This window comes from Pan troglodytes, chromosome 6 (assembly GCF_028858775.2).
Source record: "Pan troglodytes isolate AG18354 chromosome 6, NHGRI_mPanTro3-v2.0_pri, whole genome shotgun sequence".
Taxonomy (NCBI): domain Eukaryota; kingdom Metazoa; phylum Chordata; class Mammalia; order Primates; family Hominidae; genus Pan; species Pan troglodytes.
Window position 1 is genome coordinate 86,631,775 of NC_072404.2, and position 20,622 is coordinate 86,652,396.

The 20,622-nt window shown below is 41.0% G+C and overlaps 1 protein-coding gene across 18 annotated transcripts in view; it reads left to right on the forward strand.

The window, feature by feature from the left end:
- CCDC146 (coiled-coil domain containing 146) overlaps positions 1 to 19,924 on the forward strand; it is a 256,062-nt gene extending 236,138 nt beyond the window's left edge. For 17 of the 18 annotated variants that reach the window (XM_054687080.2, XM_054687087.2, XM_063813785.1 and 14 more), the window contains 8 exons: positions 3,490 to 3,578; positions 3,675 to 3,839; positions 5,171 to 5,395; positions 7,289 to 7,517; positions 11,539 to 11,667; positions 12,179 to 12,316; positions 17,694 to 17,942; positions 19,380 to 19,921. In XM_054687080.2, the coding sequence (XP_054543055.1) occupies positions 3,490 to 3,578; positions 3,675 to 3,839; positions 5,171 to 5,395; positions 7,289 to 7,517; positions 11,539 to 11,667; positions 12,179 to 12,316; positions 17,694 to 17,942; positions 19,380 to 19,583 (1,428 nt within the window). In that variant the 3' untranslated portion in view covers positions 19,584 to 19,921. 18 annotated transcript variants of the gene reach the window in all.
- Positions 19,925 to 20,622: the final 698 nt, after the last annotated feature.

Here is a 20,622-nt window from a genome sequence, read left to right on the forward strand (position 1 = left end):
AATATGCTTGGATTTTTGTATTCTCAAAGGGTCCTGGAACCAGTTCCCTATGTATACCAAGGAACCACTATAACTGTGCCTCTCCTTCAAGTACCAGTGACTATAAATCTTCCCTAAATGAGATTCAATCATGCACTGAAAGATAGTCAGGATTCAATTAACAGTAATCAACAATTTAGATGGGAAAGGAGATCATTGATAATGATCGGAGGATTTGAACAGATGGCAATTTCAGTAAGAATAAAGTGGGTGCCTCCAGTGGACAGGGCTGGCAGCTGCATAGGCTGCAGATATCATTTAGTTTTCACTCCCATCTCAGACTCCACTGTGATTTGTCCAGGAACGACTCAAGAGTGGTAGCATTAGGTAACTGTCCCTCCCAACTTCATCAAGACAGCATCATTTAATCGAATGCCAGATACCCTTAGTTGCTTCATCACACCATGATTTTCCTGGGCCTCCTACAAAGTGCCAGTGCAACATTCCCCCCTAAAATCAGCAATAAAACAAATGGTAAGGCAGCACTCCTGTCATGCAAGCTAAAATTCTACCATTAGAATCATTTATTCCATATAAGGATTATGTCCAGATCATGCCCAGGAGCTCCCTGTTAAAAATAAACAGGATATTACATATTACTAAAATAGAAGAATTTATCAGGCCAGGCATGGTGACTCACGCCTGTAATCTCAGCACTTTGGGAGGCTGAGGCGGGCGGATCACTTGAGGTCAGGAGTTTGAGACCAGCCTGACCAACATGGTGAAACCCCATCTCTACTAAAATACAAAAATTAGCCAGGCATGGTGGCAGGTGCCTGTAATCCCAGCTACTTGGGAGACTGAGGCAGGAGAATCGTTTGAACCTAGGAGGTGGAGGTTGTAGTGAGCCAAAATCGCACCATTGCATTCCAGCCTGGGTGACAGAGCGAGACTTCCTCTCAAAAAAAAAAAAAAATTAAAGAATTTATCACATGACCCAGATGTGGTCTGTTTGGTCTGTTTCTAAGCACATCCTTTGTTCTCAGTCTAAGTAAGTATTTACATAGAATGGTATTTCTTCTCATTCTGCAGAAAGAGCTCACTCACACCAAAGCATTAGTGAGCAATGAGGTATGAAGTAGATTTTTGCAAAAAAGAGAAGATCTACATTGCACAACCCACTGCAGGCACTTCACATCCCCCTTTCACTGTTTATTTTTCTACTTTAATATTTAAGAAACTAAAAGAAGTTCAGGATGGCTGGCACATGGGAAGATGGGGAGAAAGGATGTCAAATAGTGAGACCAGAGAGCGGGACAAGTCAGATGATGAAAGTCACTTAATCCATGTTAAACGAGTTAGACTCCATAATGAAGGCTGCAGCAAGAGTGAAGTTCATGGAGTAGTTGGGTTTCACTAGGTAAAGAAGTGGTCAGGGAGGACTGGATGAAAGAAAGGCAGCTTCAAAGCACAGGGTGGCTAAGGGGGTAAGATGCAGGAGCAGGACAAGGAGAGGAGAGAGGAGAGATGTGAGAAGGTCATCTTGGGCCAGGAGCGGTGTCTCACGCCTGTAATCCCAACACGTTGGGAGGCCAAGGCAGGTGGATCACCTGAGGTCAGGAGTTCAAGACCAGCCTGCCCAACATGGTGAAAGCCCATCTCTACTAAAAGTACAAAAAATTAGCCTGGCGTGGTGGTGGGCACCTGTAATCCCGGCTACTCAGGAGGCAGAGGCATGAGAATCGCTTGAACCCAGGAGGCGGAGGTTGCAGTGAGCTGAGATTGCGCCACTGCACTCCAGCCTGGGTGACAGAGCGAGACTCTGTCTCAAAAACGAAAAATAAAGAATAAGAAGGAAGGGAGGGAGGGAGGGAAGGAAGGAAAAGAAGGAAGAAGAAAGCCATCTTCACCAAGTCAGGGTCTGGGACAACTTGGTGTTGGCTGGGAAGATCCCACTCAAGTGAGTCTTTCCTAGTTAGAAACTTCCTCCCTTTTCTCTTTAGAAATTACAGAAACACCAGAGGTATACTTATTTGTTATAAGAAACACTGATCTGTTTTATGAATTAGATAATTTTTAATTAATTTCAAAAACTGATATACATGTATATCTATGTGTGACTAATCTATGTAAAGCAAACCTCATTATTAAATGAGCGAATTTGTATTAAACCAAAATAGACAATTCTTCTTGAGATACAGAAATCGATAAAGGACAAATGTTTATCCCTTGAGTATTTTTAGCATTAGGAATTAGTGTGTTAAACATTACCTGTACTTAGCTGCAGTTTCCATAAGAAGGCAATCTTTTATGTTCACATTGCATCTACATCCCTAAAGACAAAGGTGAAGAAAAAAAAACAATGTCACTATCACCCCCAAGACAGAATAGATGACACTACATTTTCCCATCTGTTTTATTATTCACGTGTACAGTTACTTAAATATTCGTTTCTTCCTGACCGCTATTCTCATGGAGAACAGCATTAGAAAAATGCTACACATCAATCTTGGCTCTATGGCTAGTTTCTTTCAAATCACTCATACCAAAAGGGCTTTGCTCTCAGTCCTTGAGAGAAGGCCGACAAACTCTTTCCTCTGGTTTCTACCATCAAATCCTTCATTTTTGAATATGTTTCTTATCCCAGATGCAAGAACCAGTATCTTTTGATTTGAAGAACATAACTAGTGTATTTAGCACTTGATATATTTTTTAGAATTCTAGAAATATAACTGCTTTCTTTTAAAATATTTATGTGTAACACCTCCTTACAGCTGATCTCAATATGATGCCTTATTATGTAGGAAAACACCCCACATACAAAAGAATGGAAAGCACTTTAAAGCACTTTAAAATCATTGCTTCAGTCTCTGACAAAACACCACAGAGGGTTCAGTTTATAACACTCACCAAAACTTACTAGGAATCCTCTTCTCTCATCTATTTTCCATAAACTACACTCACCCAGTCCAGCTGTGTGGTTCAAAATCACTCTTCCTCTCTCTCGAAAGTTGTCCAAACTTTTCCTCAAACCCAAGCCATGCAGGCTCTTTGCGTTTTCTCTTCTCTCGTTTGTTCTCTTCCTTAGGTAACAGTTAACAGTTTGTCTTAGCCAATGTAAATCAGTTCAGCTAGCCAGGGAATTTTCAGATCTCCTTTACCCTTCACCCTGATCTGTACAACCCAGCAAGCCAAGAAAGAATTTTTTTTTTTTTTTTTTTTGGAGAGACAGGATCTTACTTTGTCGCCCAGGCTGGAGCGGAGTGATGCAATCATGGCTCACTGCAGCCTCGAATTCTTAGGCTCAAGCGATCCTCCCACCTCAGCCTCCTGAGTAGCTGGGACTACAGGTGCACACCACCATACCCAGATAATTTTATTTTTGTAGAGATGAGGTCTCACTATGTTGCCTAGGCTGGAGAATTGTCTTTAATGGAAGGGAATGATGTGGGATAAATCTGGGAGTGTTCATATGTTGTTATTTATTTCACATTTTTTTGTACATTTCAGCAAAAATACACCAACATTGTTAAAGAAATGAAAGCAAAGGATCTTGAAATCAGGATACACAAGAAGAAAAAATGTGAAATTTATCGGAGGTAAAGTAATTATGTGGTGTTTTATCTACGTAGGTGAGGGGAAAAAAACCTGATGTTTATTTCATAAGTTTCAGTAAACACTTTGTATTTTTACAGACTGAGAGAGTTTGCTAAACTGTATGACACCATTCGAAATGAAAGAAACAAATTTGTTAACTTACTCCACAGAGCTCATCAGAAAGTAAATGAAATAAAAGAAAGGCATAAAATGTCATTAAATGAACTTGAAATTCTGAGAAATAGTGCCGTTAGTCAAGAAAGGTAAGTGTTATAATAACTACTGGCCTTTCAAAGGCTTGTTTTCTGATTCATTTGAACTCTAAAAATCCTGGGGATAAGAAGATAGGAAAGAGGCAGAGGCTGCAATGAGCCAAGATGGTGCCACTGCCCTCCAGCCTGGGTGACAGAATGAGACCCTGTCTCAAAAAAATAATAAAAATAAAAAATAAAAAGAATAGTATTTTAGAAAGCCAGAATTAGAAATCCAGAAAAAGCCCTTGTTCAAACATCTCGTTTTATAGATGATAATATATCGTGCTTCTACTCTTTGGGAGTCATTTTTTTAATGAATGAAAAACCATAACATATAACCATGCTTACTATGATGATTTTCACCTGCCCAATTAGAAAGAAAAGCACAAATCTAATAATGGGGATTGGGAAGTTAGAAAACAATCAAATCATTTGTTAACCAACATCCCCTGATTGTAGATGTAAAGCATCTCATGTGTTGTGGGAGGCAATACATTATAGCAGATTGGTGAAAGAGGTGGTGTCCAGACTCAAATACCACCCCTGCCACTTATTACCTCTGTAACCTTGGACAAGCTGCTTTGTCTCTCTGAGCTCACTTTCCTTATCCATACGATATTTCATGCGACATTTTACTGTGAAATGAGCTAATTCATATAAAAACACTCAGAAAAGCGTCTGGCAAATGGTTGTTTTCTTCATTTATTATTTACCATGTGCCAAGATCTTCTGGACTCTTTCACCTATGTTAGTAAACAGTACACGATCAGGGTATAATCTAATTTTCTGATGGCCATTATTGCCCAGTTTCCTTCAACAAAGCAATTATAAAGTGGCCTCATTTCAGGGGTCGGGGGTGGATGAAAAGAAAAATATGATTTCCTAATCAGGTTCTCATCCAACTTGAAAATAAAATACATTTATAGAGGCCATGCATTCATTCAGCATTTATTGTGGCCACAGGCTGAGTCAGGCACCACCTTATGTCCAATGGACATTATTGGATATAACCATCTCTGTCCTCAAGACAGCAGTCTCCTGAGAATGACAATAAATGAATGACTGCAGTCTCTCGCTTTGATAAAGGGGGTCAGCAGAACATTGGGGGAGAAAGGAAAGATGTTCTAATCTGGAGCAGAGAAAATCTGAGACCTGGAAGGATTATGAAAATTCCTGAAGAGTATCATAAGATGAATATCATTATTACTAGTATCATTTCAAGGGCTACACTAAAGCAAGGTCTGTCTGCTTTGATAGTGCTTGTGTTTCAGAAGCCTTCATTCCTTTTAAATAAACTAAAGAAAATTATAATCTTACCCATTGTCTTATTATTTTAAAAGAAAGCTACAAAATTCCATGCTGAAACACGCCAACAATGTTACCATCAGAGAGAGCATGCAAAACGATGTGCGCAAAATTGTATCAAAACTTCAGGAAATGAAAGAAAAGAAGGAAGCCCAGTTAAATAACATTGACAGACTTGCCAACACAATCACAATGATCGAAGAGGAGATGGTGCAGCTTCGCAAAAGATACGAAAAAGCTGTTCAGCATCGAAATGAAAGGTAAAAACCAGGTGTGAGAACAGAGTACCAGGGATCCAACTGAGGAATGTCACCTCTTTTTCTATCTAGACTTGACAGTGAATAGTGAGGGAAATGTGATATTCAGGTTGCATTAGCCTTTGGAGAGAAGGGACTGTGTGTTGCTTCCCTGGAAAATAAGAAACACTGTCCTCACGCTGGGCACAGTGGCATGATCCCAGCACTTTGGGAGGCCAAGGTGGGTGGATCACTTGAGCTCAGGAGTTCGAGACCAGCCTGGGCAATAGGGTGAAACCCCATCCCTACTAAAAATACAAGAAATTAGCCAGGTGTGGTGGTGGGTGCCTGTGATCCCAGCTACTTGGGAGGCTGCAGCACGAGAATCGCTTGAACCCGGGAGGCAGAGGTTGCAGTGAGCTGAGATCGCGCCACTGCACTATAGCCTGGGCAACAGAGCAAGACTCCGTCCCCAAAAACAAACAAAATAAAAAGAGAGAAAGAAAGAAATACCGTCCTCATAAACAGGCAAAGAGGAGGGGTTTGGGAAAGTTGCTTGCTTTTGAAGATCAATGTCCTTTCCTAAGTGGTCATTCGGGATGCCTCTTATAACATCAGATTCTTTCAGCATAATTGACATAAATAAGTGTGGAACTTGTACCCAATGTTGTGGTAAGTTTGGTTTTATTATATTTAGCCATTCTCCTAGTTCATTTGCTCAGCAAGTTAGTAAGACCTTTAGGAGTAGCATTATTTCTTCCAGGTTGCAGTTATATCATTAATCAATGTTTACTTCAGCAGTTTCTCCCAAGTTACTTGTGCTCTGAGAAATTGGAATGTGAAATTTGCAGAGCCCTGTGATAATGACATCTGGTATCAGATTTTTTTAAGCAAACTTTGATTGTGTGCTATTCTGTATAAGGCATTAGTGTGCTAGACCTTGAGAGTACAAAAAAGTGGTAAAACATTGTTCCTGGCTTCTGTTGTCAAGAGAACTTGATCTTGAGCCTTTGAAAGGAAAACAGACAAAATATAGAGCTGGGATTAGCCGAGTACAACCACATGCATGCATGTTTTGAGGAAGGGGAGTCATAGATAGAAGCAATTAAAGGAGGAACTCTGAAATAATGTATATGCATAATGTGTGGGAAGACCTTTAGGGTCCTTTGAAGAACAGCACATTTTCAAAGGGCTGGTAGGTTTTTCTCCAGGGGAGAAAAAAATGCTATTCAGCTCCTGGCACAAACCAAAGCGTTTGGACAAACAGTGTGCACCCAGGTGCCACTCAGATCAGTGGTGCATGATCGGTCATGCAGACCAGAGCTGCTGGGGTTAGAACATTCTTACTTTGTTTCCTCCCCATATTCTCCGTTCAAGGAGGGGTCTTTCTCCTGGCATGATTACAAAGGATAGATTTTTGCCTGTTTATGGGGAAATCACAACCAGAAATATTCAACTTGAGAAGAAACTAATGGGCCTAGCAACTTAATATAGAGCAGACTCACACCAGAACTACATTCCCTGGGCCCCTGCCTGTGTGCTTCTGGCCAGGCCTTGGTTGGCAAGTCTGACCCGAGAAAAGGATCTGCAGAAAATCAGACTATGGGATCACTTTGTTTGTGCATTGGGAATGACATTCTTTCCCACCCCAGGAAAACCTTTGGGACTTTCAGAGACATGTGGCTAGCCAACCACATGGTCGGCCTCAAAGTTGAGAGGCTCAGTAACCCTCCTATCCCTAGAGAATTCCAAAGTGTGGATGTAATTTAACTAGAAAGCCATTGGTGACTATCTGTGATCCTCTGGAAGTATGCTATGTTGTGTATATCTTGCATCCAAAGCCAGAGGGAACCACAATGACTAGTAAAACGGTGGTCTCAATGCCCACTTAGCCTCTGCCTCTGAATTTGACCATAGTGGCGTTCAGCTGATAGAGCGGGAAGAAGAAATATGCATTTTTTATGAAAAAATAAATATCCAAGAGAAGATGAAACTAAATGGAGAAATTGAAATACATCTACTGGAAGAAAAGATCCAATTCCTGAAAATGAAGATTGCTGAGAAGCAAAGACAAATTCGTGTGACCCAGAAATTACTGCCAGCCAAGAGGTCCCTGGATGCTGACCTAGCTGTGCTCCAAATTCAGGTGGGTGAGTGATCACGGGACACTTCCTCAGACCATTTATTTTTTTCTGCCTTTATTAGTTTGTGGGTGAGTTCTTGCATGTAAACCAAGCCATACTATTTCTGGGACCTATAAGAATCCATCCATCTTGTTTAAAAATACACTTGAATGCTACTCTAGGATGGAATCTGTGCTTCAGGCATCCAGGCTACACATTGTCTTTTTTTCTTATGAAGCATTTTCTGCTTTTCTTGGAATTTGAAGCCTCCCAGGACTTATCTCTAGCTCAGCTTCCTCATAGCTCAAACTTCAGTGATCTAGACTCTCACTACCCTCAGCATAATTATGTTGTTGCTGCTTGCTGGACAGATCTTGAGGATGAACCAGCACTCTTACTTTTGATACTCTGGCCCCCAGAGCAAGAGATTGTCTGGAGATTGTTGCTTATTAGTAGTTGTCAGTTACATATAACTTGACTCTTTATTAACCACTGTAGTTCTATGATAGCTTAGTAACTTGGCCTCTGACATGGCCTTTTTTAAAGTGGAATAGATCCAAAAAACTAAAACATGAAATAGCAACATAAATAAAATGTGAATATAAAGCTACTTTCTTCACATGTGTTACTTGGGGTTTATTCTTCATAGAATTTTTTTTAAAATTAAAATAAAAACTGTGTAGCCTAAACTTGTTCCCATTGACCAATGTAGCAGGAACAAATTCTAACCTATAATATATATTTTTTAATGTCAGGTTTGCATATGGATTTTTTTCCTGATAAAAAGTTAAGACATTTGGTGAATGAAATTTTGTAAAAGTATAAAAATTATAAAGAAGAAAATAAAATTCTACTCCCAAGATATAATTGCTATTAAAATTATCAAAAATCTGGGAGACATCTTGTCATTTATTTTCTAGGTATACAAGTAAATGTTTTTCATTAGCTCATGCCCTAGACAGTTTTAGATCCCCCTTTTTTTTAATCATGTGAAGGGGATTCATAGGCTTTCATGGGACTAGATGATAGATCTGCTTTCATATTTTATGCCATTTGAATGTGTATATGCTGTATAGATAATAGCCTCTTTCAGTTTGCACAAATATGCCAATGTTCTGATTCCAAGTTTGTTTGTTTTTTTAATTTAGCCTTGAGTTCTTCCACTCATTTCTTCAGTAAGTGTAGTCAGATTGAGATTGATTGGCTAGAAAGTCCCCCTAAACTCCCACAGGCCTCCCCAGGCTTCCTGTGGCTCTGACTCCTGCTTCCAACAAAGGTTCATTTGAGGGATCACCCATCAGCCTGCACACACAGTGCCTGTGCCACTTCTGTGCCATGTCCGCAAAGGCACGGAACTCACCCCTTCCTCAGGCTACACCTACACAAGACCATTCATGCGAGGACTCTGTGGACAGACTTTATTAAAGATGTGGGGCAATGGTATGTGGGGTTACATTACAGAAATGCAAAGCACTTCAATTTGATATCAGATATCCATACTCTTCTTGGGGGCACTCTATCACTGGAGACGCTTCCCTGAGCACTAATATCTTGTACCACACCCTTGCCTAGCTCGATTTCACTGGCTTCTCTTTCACCTCCCCTCTCCCTCCACAGCCTCCTCATCCCAGATTGCCCCCAGGAACTCCATGCTTGCCCCCACTCCATTTTACAGAAGAATTTGGCTCTCTCCAGCTTTTTCCCAAAATGAAGCTTTAGGTCCATCTTTGCCCATCCTAAACTATCAAGATGCAGAGCAACACAAAAGATCTTTACATTCAATAAAATCTGCAACAGAATAATTTCCTCTCTATTGTATAAGAATATTCTTTGTGTTCACTGCAAATCAATACTTCCATTCAGTGGATAAAATTGTTCTTAGGAAAAAAATTGTCGTTTTGTTATATAAAACCTCTTATCTAGTATGAAATGTAAATTCACTTTTACCCAAGAAGGAAATATTATGCATTTCATAACACTACACTCCCTGCCTGATGGTGAATTTTGATCATTTTGATTTCACATGAACTGAGACATGCAGACTGTGTTATCAGTTATCTGCTCTACCGGAGTGAATTCTGATTATCTGCTCAGCATCAATCATGTGTACCCTTGAAGGATATGATGCGAAATTTCTAGCTTCAGGCAAGCCATTTCTGTGCCCTGTTGTGCAGTGTCAGATCCCGGTCATATCCTGTCATTTTTTACAGCCACAGTGTCTTGGGTTTTTTTTTTTTTTTTTAAGTCTTCTCCCTTTTTTGCATCATTTTCACAATTCTCTTAAGGTTTGCATTTTTTTCGGTTGTCCGTAACAGTTTTTAATTGTCCAACAATCTAATCCAAGGATTATCATGAGTCTGTTCTCCTGGTTCCTATAATGATAGCTCAATTTTAGGAAGTCACATGAACTATTTTAGGACACAAGGACACTATTTTACATAGACAGAGTAAACAGTTTTTCCTCAAATGCCAAGGGAAAACTAAAATTGAGACACCCCTTTATAAGCAAGCACTATATTTTTGTTTCTTATTTAGTTTCCTAATTAAGAAAAGGGAACATTAAGTATTGTTAATAATAAATACAACAAATGCTTGATTACATATGTATGTACACTTCAATTCTATATTAAGGACATTTAAGGAATGTAGATACAGGAAAAAGAAAAATGTTAAATTATTTGTCAGCATTTATAATTATTTTTGTAGGGAGGAGGAGCATAAATTAAACTTTAAAAATTCTACCTGTATCAGTCTTAGACATGTTGTAAAATACCATCAATATATTATGTCATATGATGGATCAACCCCATGGCACTGAGCCTTTTCTTCCCATTTGACAAGCGAGGAAACTAAGGTTTAGAGAAGATAAATGATTTACCTGAGATTACACAGGTATTCAGTAGGAAAACTGAAAATAATGCTTGTTGGTTGTCACCATGCTCCGTATCTCTCTCCCTATAAAACAAAAACTAAGTGTGGCTACCATTCCTATTTAGGAGTAGCCATGTTTCTTCATTTACCACCAAAATCTCATTGATTCAACAAATAGAGTTGATACATACGACACTATATTAGGGATTTAGCAGAAAAAATACAAATAGCCCAAGCTGTTCCTCACAGAGTGTACATTAGGTAGATTCAATAATTAAGAATGTTTTTCTCTGTCTTTGGGAAGCCATTAAACCTATTGCCAGCCAAGTGTTTTGAAATGAAGTCCAGTGTGTTGTATGCGAGTTACCCTGGTCTCTGTAACAACCTGCAATGAAGAGGTGAAGGCTGTGTGTTAGTTCATTTGCATTGCTGTAAAGGAATACCTGAGGCTGGATAACATAAAGAAAAGAGGTTTATTTTAGCTCATGGTTCTGCAGGCTGTGTAGGAAGCATGTGCCAGCATCTGCATCTGGTGAGGGCCTCAGGAGGCTTCCAATCATGGTGGAAAGCAAAGGGGGAGCAGGCACATTGCATGGCGAGAGAGGAAGCAAGAGAAAGAAGCAGAGGAGCCAGGCTGTTTTTAAACAACCAGATGTCACTTGAATTCATAGAGTGAGAACTCACTCATTAGTGCAAGGACAGCACCAAGCCATTCATGAAGGCCCCATCCTGCCCCCATGACCCAAACACCTCTCACCCAGCCCCACCACCAACGTTGGGGATTATATTCATTCAACATGAGATTTGGAGGGGGACACATCGAAACCATATCAGGCTGTATACTTGGAGCCCTGCAACCACACAGCATCCCATGAACATGACACAAAATGGGAAGCAATCAAGGGCCGCTTGTGAAACCAGCTTTTTCTATGACCCAGAAGGCACTGCCTCACCTCATATGATCAATTATAGACATCATCGTCGCAGTACCATAAATGAGCAGAAACGTCACTTAACCAGGTCCCAGCTGATGGGGTGTTAAGAAAACAGAGTTCTCTTCTACCCTTGCCTGGGTTGGTCCTACTAAAAAACTCTCAAGACCCTGGGCAATGTGATTTTCAGATTTACTGAGCTAGAGAATTCATTTTAAAGTTAATGTTTTTTTCTTAATAGTTTTCACAGTGTACAGACAGAATTAAAGACCTGGAGAAACAGTTCGTAAAGCCTGATGGTGAGAATAGAGCTCGCTTCCTTCCAGGGAAAGATCTGACCGAAAAAGAAATGATCCAAAAATTAGACAAGGTAAACATTATTGCTTAAAATTGCATCTGTTAGCCCCTCGTTGATGTAGTTTCACAGATACCTATGGTACTGTTTCATGTTATGCTGACAGACCTATCCTTCATTATTCTAGTCACTAATATAGTCCTTTTGTTGTAATCTAGTCATACATTCTAAGCTTGATTTAGACACTTGCCAAAAGAAGTTCCAATCCAGTGGTTTCGAGATTCCAAAGGCACCTTTCTCTCATGACCCAAAGGAGTAATTTTGGCATCTTAAATGGATTAATTTGTCTTCCTGATGGGAACACATCAGAAGAATGGTGATGTGGATGTTAGATAGAGCTGAGGGGGCCATACTCAAACTCCCAGAGGTAGCTGCAGGGGCTGGGGCAGGGAAGGTCTTAACCCAGCTCTAAACACTTTCCAGAGGTATTTTGTGGGGGGTAGGGGGAGATACTGCTCTAATTAGGAAATAAGATTTTGTCTTAGATGACTTTTTTTATTCCTCTTGAAACAATTTTCAAACATAGCTGGAACTACAACTGGCCAAGAAGGAGGAGAAGCTGCTGGAGAAGGATTTCATCTATGAACAGGTCTCCAGGCTCACGGACAGGCTCTGCAGCAAAACTCAGGACTGCAAGCAGGACACACTGCTCTTAGCCAAGAAGGTAGGCCTGAGACCCTGCCTTTTCCCTTCTGCCCCTGCTCCTTTATTACCTTTTATTTTCCACAGACCGATAGATTTATTGAGAGAAGCACTGGAGAGATGAGGCTTTATGACTGGGGGAACTTAGAAAAATGAAAGGATGACTCAGAGAATTGTCCAAAATGTTTCAATCTTATTCCCTGAATTAATTCACTTCACGGTGGCAAAACCTAGGCTTTTAAATGACAGTATACAAGTTTCACTTAGCAAGGAAACTACCCAAATATGACAGTTATTATCTTTGTATTTCATGCACAAAGTTAAATCCTTTTTAGTTCCTTTTAAGTGGAGCGCCTCACTTATCCAGTGATCTTAGTAGGGACTGCTCCAATCCAGAACTCAGCCAGAACACAGAAATTGAAAGGGACTGTTAAAGAGAAATGCAGTCACACAACACCCAGACCAACTGCACCATGGAGGTGCCCACCAGGCACCACTAGTGAGGAAAGGCCAGGAATACAGAACCCCCTAATTTAATAAGCGTAAGAGACCAGGACGGCAGATCCAGAGCCTCAGGGTCGGGGTGGGACTGCTAGAAGCTGCACTGAAAGGAGCAGCCAGCAGAGCTCCTAGAAGTCCCCCTGGACTCCCAGCATGTTGTATGCTAGTTACCCTGGTCTCTGTAACAACCTGCAATGAAGAGGTGAAGGTTGTGTATTAGTTTGTTTGCATTGCTGTAAAGGAATACCTGAGGCTGGGTAACTTATAAAGAAAAGAGGTTTATTTTGGCTCATGGTTCTGCAGGCTGTGCAGGAAGCATGGTGCCTGCAGGTCTTGCCAGGCTTCCTGTGGCTCTGACTCCTGGCTTCCAACAAAGGTTCATTTGGGGAATTGCCCCATCAGCCTGTACACCCATTTCTGGGTCATGTCCGTGCAGGCATGGGACTCACTCCTTCCTCAGTCTACCCCTACACAAGACCATTCATGCGAGGCCTTTCATGCATACCATAGACCCATCAGAGGATTGGCCACTCACCTGGCCTCTGGGGTTCCCTGGAGCATCCCGTCAATGCAGAGAGTTCAGCCAGTCAACAGTAATTACTGAACACCTGCTATGTGCTACTCTCATGCTAGGCATGAGTTCAGAAACAAAGAGGAAGGGACACATTGTTTACACCATAGGAAGCTCATAGGGTCTAGTAGGGGGAGACAGATGAAAACAGATAACGGTAATACCCACACCAGAGACTGTGGGCTCCTGAGGGCAGCAACTGTTCCTCGTTCTTAATTTCTCCAATGCCTAGCATGTGCCAGACTCTAGAAAAACACTTCAAGGATGAGTAATAATCAGTTCTGTTCTAGAAGCACATGTGGAACACTAAACAAGAAATGATTGTAAATCTTAGACTATCTTTGCCATTTTTATTTGACTATTATGCTTCTGCTCTGATGACTTCCATGACTAGACTGATCAGGCCAGTGGCAGGTGTGCAAATCACAACTTGGCCTCACAAACTAAGGTATAAAGTTGTGAGTCGCACGTCTGCCACTGGACTGATGCTAAGGCTTAGTTAAGCTCATGCACTTTGCCTGAATTAGCATGTCTGATATTCCTTTAAATAAATGTTGCCTTCCTTCCTTTTGCAAAATGAATTTCCCTTTCTTTGGGGGAAGTCATTTTTCACTGAGGCCTGACTTATCAAAGCTGATGGCAGAGTCGCCTGGAAGGCAACAGTAATGCTAAAGAAATGTACATAGCGGCCACTTTCCATAGCCAGGAAAGCTCCAGCACAGCCGAGTCCTAGTCTAACAATTATTCTCCCCTTTCCTTTCCCTACCTTCCATGCTCTCCATTGGCTTCTTCCTCCTCCCCAGCTTTCACTGTCCCCACTCCATTTAAAATGATAATCTCATAGTAGGCAGAACTGGAAAGTAGAAAGACATTCAGATTCCAGATCTATGATTTATCAAAAGTAGAAAATGACCTTGAGAAAGATGGATAAATGATCTTAAAACTCAGTTTGCTCATCTGTGTAATGGGTGTGATAGCCGAAGTTGTTGCAAGTATTACATAGTCGAACACATAAGTGACCTAGCCACATTCAAAAAGATTGCACATCTCCTCAAGTGTCTCACTTCTCCTAGATAGCTTATGGCGCCTCCTGCAAATTTCCCAACAGAAATGGGAGCAGAAAGTGGGAAATCTCAGTTAAGACTTGGAGCAACCCAGGATAATATGAAACTTTGTTTTCTAATTTATGGAAGAGAAGGGAAGTTGGCCAGTTACACAGATGGACACACACACTCGAGTGTGCAGTGGTTGCCATCCCATTACTGGGTATATACCCAAAGGATTATAAATCATGCTGCTATAAAGACACATGCACACGTATGTTTATTGCCACACTATTCACAATAGCAAAGACTTGGAACCAACCCAAATGTCCATCAATGATAGACTGGATTAAGCAAATGTGGTACATATACACCATGCATATACTATGCAGCCATAAAAAAGGATGAGTTCATGTCCTTTGTAGGGACATGGATGAAGCTGGAAACCATCATTCTCAGCAAACTATCGCAAGGACCAAAAACCAAACACTGCATGTTCTCACTCATAGATGGGAACTGAACAATGAGAACACATGGACACATGAAGGGGAACACCGGGGCCTGTCATGGGGTGGGGGGAGGGATAGCATTAGGAGATATACCTAATGTAAATGATGAGTTAATGGGTGCAGCACACCAACATGGCATATGTATACATATGTAACAAATCTGCACGTTGTGCACATGTACCCTAGAACTTAAGGTATAATTTTAAAAAACAGATGAGAAAAAAGAAGAAAAAAAAAGTGTGCCGTGGTTGAGTGGAAAATGACTCCCCCCAAAGAAAAGGAAATTCATTTAAAAAAGGAAAGGCAGCAACATTTAAAGAAACATCAGACATGCTAATTTACTCAAAGTGCATTAGCTTATCTAAGTCTTAGCATTTCTTATTTTATGAGTTAAAAGTTGTGAATTGCACCAACGCTGCTGGACTGTTCAGTCTTAGTGGAAGTTGTCAAAGCAGAAGCCTAGAAGTCAAATAAAAATGGCAAAACTTATGACTCACTGAAGTTTTTAGTGGTAGTCATTTTTATTCGACACATGCTTCTTAAAAATTAGTTCAGTATAGAAGAGTCATAAAAATGTATATTACCTACCATTAAGGAGGCAAAATTTGTGTATAATAATCAGTTATTACATTTTCAGAGGCAGGTAAATCACTAGCAGCAACATTTTTCTAAACAGATGTACAGATGTGACCAGATATGCTCTATTAGGAGAGGAAGGTATTCAGCATTAGGTGTAATATTTGGAAGCTCATTTGCATGTCCCAATTTATCCTGGTCCAAGAACAAAGAGTGAAACAAACTAAGAGTTCATTCATTCCTTCATTCAGAAAATATTGAACTTTAATTTGGGGGGGTGCCTCTTATATTCCAAGCACTGTCCTGAGCACTGGGACTATGATGATGAATAAAACAAACAGTCCTTGTCCTCATGAAGAGTACATTCTTATGGGATGACAAAAATAGTGAAATACATATATAATATCAGCAGTGAGACATGATGTGAAGAAAAAATAAGGCAAGGTAAGAGGAACTAGTGAGTGTTGCCAGGTAGAAGGTATCACCACTGAACTGCCCCACTATGGCTATCAGACTAAAAGAGTCTACCATTTATAAGACAGAGAGCTTACAGGAACCCCTAATTCCAGTTTTACTTCTTTCCTGACTCTTGAGATCTTTTTTTTTCCAGTTAGTCTTATCTTTTAACCGTATTAATGCTGAATAGCTGATATTAACAGGTTAAAAAAAAAAAAAAAAGTCTGGTCACAGTGGCTCATGCCTGTAATCCCAGCACTTTGGGAGGCCAAGGCGGGTAGATTGCATGAGCTCAGGAGTTCAAGACCTGCCTAGGCAACATGGTGAGACTCCATCTCTACAAAAAATGCAAAAACAAATAGCCGGGTGTGATGGTGCACATCTGTGGTCCCAGCTACTTGGGAGGCTGAGGTGGGAGGATCACTTGAGCCTCAGGGGCAGAGGTTGCAGTGAGCTGAGATCACACCACTGTGCTCCATCCTGAGTGACAGAGTGAGACCCTGTCTCAAAACAAACGAACAAAACAAAACATTCCAGGAACAGCTCTCATTCTAAATTATTGACTAAATATTCCCCAGCTCAGCTCATGCATGTTTCTGACCTAGTAATGATGCACACCAGGAATTATGATCAATAATGCCAACATGTCAATGTGATGGTTTTCATTTAAAAAGTCATTTCAGATGCAGAACTTCTGCTGATTATCTTATATAAGCAAAGAGTAACGTTAATTCTACCAGATTTTTTCCCCTGGATAAGTGACAAACTAATAACGTCAAATTAAACTAGAATTTAGGCATCAAGAACACTCTTGGCTGGGCACAGTGGATCATGCCTGTAATCCCAGCACTTTGGGAGGCCGAGGCAGGAAGACTGCTTGAGCCCAGGAGTTCAAAACTAGCCTTGTCAACACAGCAAGTCCCCATCGCTACAAAAATAATAAATTAGCCAACTATGGTGGTGCATGGCTATAGTCCTATCTACTTAGGAGGCTGAGGCAGGAGAACTGCTTGAGCCCCGGAGTTCCAGGCTGCAGTAAGCTATGATCACACTACTATATACCAGTGTGAGCAACAGAACAAGACCTTGTCTTTATTTTAATATATATATATATATTTTAAAGAACATCCCTGGCCAGGCGTGGTGGCTCACGCCTGTAATCCCAGCACTTAGGGAGGCTGAGGCAGGCGGATCACGAGGTCAGGAGATCGAGACCATCCTGGCTAACACGGTGAAACCCCAGCGCTAATAAAAATACAAAAAAAATTAGCCGGGTATGGTGTTGGGCACTTGTACTCCCAGCTACTCGGGAGGCTGAGGCAGGAGAATGGCGTGAACCTGGGAGGCGGAGCTTGCAATGAGCTGAGATTGCGCTACTGCACTCCAGCCAGGGCGACAGAGCGAGACTCCGTCTCAAAAAAAAAAAAAAAAGAACATCCCTTCACCTCCCTTCTTACCTCTTAAAAATGGGCACGAAACTGTTCTCAATGTTATTCACCTTGAAATCCAGTAACTAGATAAACAAATCCTTTTCTTGTTCTCTCCTTGTCCTTACTTACACAGCCAGGGTGTTCGGCTCAATATCTGCAGTCTCTTCCAGTTCTTAATTTCTGTGAATTCCAAGTTAGACCCTCCTTCCTTCAGACAAAAATGCACCCCGCCATTATAGACAGCCAGCAGCCTGCCATTTTAAGTCTTTGTGGACTGTATACATAGACTAAGCTTTGGGCTCTTTAATTCTAGATGAATGGCTATCAAAGAAGGATCAAAAATGCAACTGAGAAAATGATGGCTCTTGTTGCTGAGCTGTCCATGAAACAAGCCCTAACCATTGAACTCCAAAAGGAAGTCAGGGAGAAAGAAGACTTCATCTTCACTTGCAATTCCAGGATAGAAAAAGGTCTGCCACTCAATAAGGAAATTGAGAAAGAATGGTTGAAAGTCCTTCGAGATGAAGAAATGCATGCCTTGGCCATCGCTGAAAAGTCTCAGGTAGGCTTTGGCTCCTGTATTGCATTTCTAAAGGGTGCCAGCAGGGGTTGCATTCAGGCTGTCAGTTATCCCACAGTATAAGAAAAATTTCCCCACTCTACCACACACGGTCCCAACAGTCATTAGAAGTGTATTTAAGATATTCTATGATAAGTCAAAGTGCAGTAATCCAGAGTGCCACAATACTCACTGAAGAACACTTAGCAAGCACAGGGCCCACCCCATAGCCTTACATCCTGGGCTGCCGAGGCTGAACATCATGGCCTTCCACCAGCATAGCGATGACCAGGCTGGCACTGGCCTTGTCCGTAAGTCTCCAATCTCTGTCTTGGCACCTCTGCTCAGACCACATCTGACTGTTCTATGTTCATCTCCTGTGGCCTCCACAGCATACAGTGAGGCCTCCACCCACATTTTAGTTGCCATGCCTTCTGCAGATGCTTGATGTACATCATAGGCCTCAGCGCCACCCCTTTCTTTTCCCACCTTAGGCCTCTGGCCTAAGACTAGGTCTATTGCTGACTCCCCCTGCAAGTTAGATAGCAGATCTTCTGTCTACCCCCATGACCTGTCAATATTCTTAGACTGGAATTAGCCATCTCTTTCCAAGGAGTCTACATCCTCCAGATGTACAACTCACTCAGATTGCCAAGTGGATATCACCGAAAGGGTCCCTATTTGCTCCTGAACTCAAGACAAAACTGCATTCAGAACACACTAGGAATACCTGAGCACAAGTGTAAATTACGTGATTTATAATTTCTACACCACCTGGGACTGTTCCTTTCAGGGCATTCAGATTTTACCTGTGGTGTCCCACTGCCATTTATTAGAGGGCTTTTCAGTGCAGTAAGTGATTACTCTATTTTCCAGAGGCACAGACAAAATCTTGAAAACGTTGAGGCTCAGGGCAAAGCTGGTGACCATTTTCCTCCTCTGGTTCCACTTTACTTCTCTATCTCTTCCATTGTAACATTTGCTCACCAATGACTTACCAAAGGAAATATGTTGCTCTGCCTTTGTCAAAAACAGGGAAATAATTAGTGCTTGATGACAGATATTGAGGTGGAAACATAGTTAAGACCCACAAAGCAGTCTTTGAAGAACACTAAACTCCAGGATTAATGTGATGCTTAAGCAATACAGCCCATTCCAATGAGGTGTGTGTGTGTGTGTGTGTGTGGTGTGATTCCACCCTCCTACCCTAAACCCCAGGAATAATGTGATGCTGAAGCAATACACCCCATGCCAATGAGAGGTGTGTGTGTGTGTGTGTGTGTGGTGTGATTCTACCCTCCTACCCCTCCCATCCCTTTGGGGAGTATCAGCTAGCACGGTCAAAGACTGTCCAGACCAGCTGTGTCTTTTGGGACCTAAGGATAAAGTGACTTCACCAGAGTTTTCAGAGAACTGAAAAGGAAAAATCACTCTTTGCAGGAGTTCTTGGAAGCAGATAATCGCCAGCTGCCCAATGGTGTTTACACAACTGCAGAGCAGCGTCCGAATGCCTACATCCCAGAAGCAGATGCCACTCTTCCTTTGCCAAAACCTTATGGTGCTTTGGCTCCTTTTAAACCCAGTGAACCTGGAGCCAATATGAGGCACATAAGGAAACCTGTTATAAAGCCAGTTGAAATCTGAATATGTGAACAAATCCAGGCCTCTCAAGGAAAGGACTTCAACCAGGCTTCCTTGTACCCACAGGTGAAAAATGTGAGCATAATACTTCTAATATTATTGATAAGTAAGGTAACCACAATTAGTCAGCAACAGAGTACAACAGGGTTTCTATTTACCCACCAACTACTATACCTTTCATGACGTTGAATGGGACATAGAACTGTCCTACATTTATGTCAAAGTATATATTTGAATTGCTTATATTTTCTTTTTCACTCTTTATATTGAGTACATTCCAGAAATTTGTAGTAGGCAAGGTGCTATAAAAATGCACTAAAAATAAATCTGTTCTCAATGAAGTACGGAAATGGACAGAGTGGTCTTTGTTTATTAAAGAAAAAACAAATACTGTTCAATATACACACTTCAAAAAGAAAGAATGGCTATTTGAAAAGGAAAATACCTCAAGTATTGCAAAGGCATAACTCACTTTGTTGAATAAGAAGTAGCACTTAATCTTGGTAAATCTAAATTACGTAAAGTAGTGAAGCTTGTCATGGCTTTTTGCATTTTTTTCATTTTATTTTTTTGACAAATAATAATTGTACCTACTCATGGGGTACATACTGAAGTTTCAATACATATAATGTATAGTGATCAGATCAGGGTAATTAGCATATACATTCAAACTTTATCATTTCATTGTGTTGGGAATATTCAATATCCTCCTAGCTATTTGAAACTGTATATTGTTACCTATAGTCATCCTACAGTGGTATAGGACATAGGACTTATTCCACCTATTTCACTGTAATTTTGTGCCTGTTAACAAATCTACCCCTATTCCTTCCTTTCCTCATCCTTTCCCTTAACCTTCCCAGCCTCTTATATCCACTGTTCTACTTTTAGCTTCCACATGAGTGAGAACAATTTTTAGCTTCCACATATGAGTGAGAACATGTGGTGTTTAACTTTCTGTACCTGGCTTATTTCAATGAACATAACGTCCTCCAGTTCCTTTCATGTTGCCATGAATGACAGGATTTTGTTCTTTTTTGTG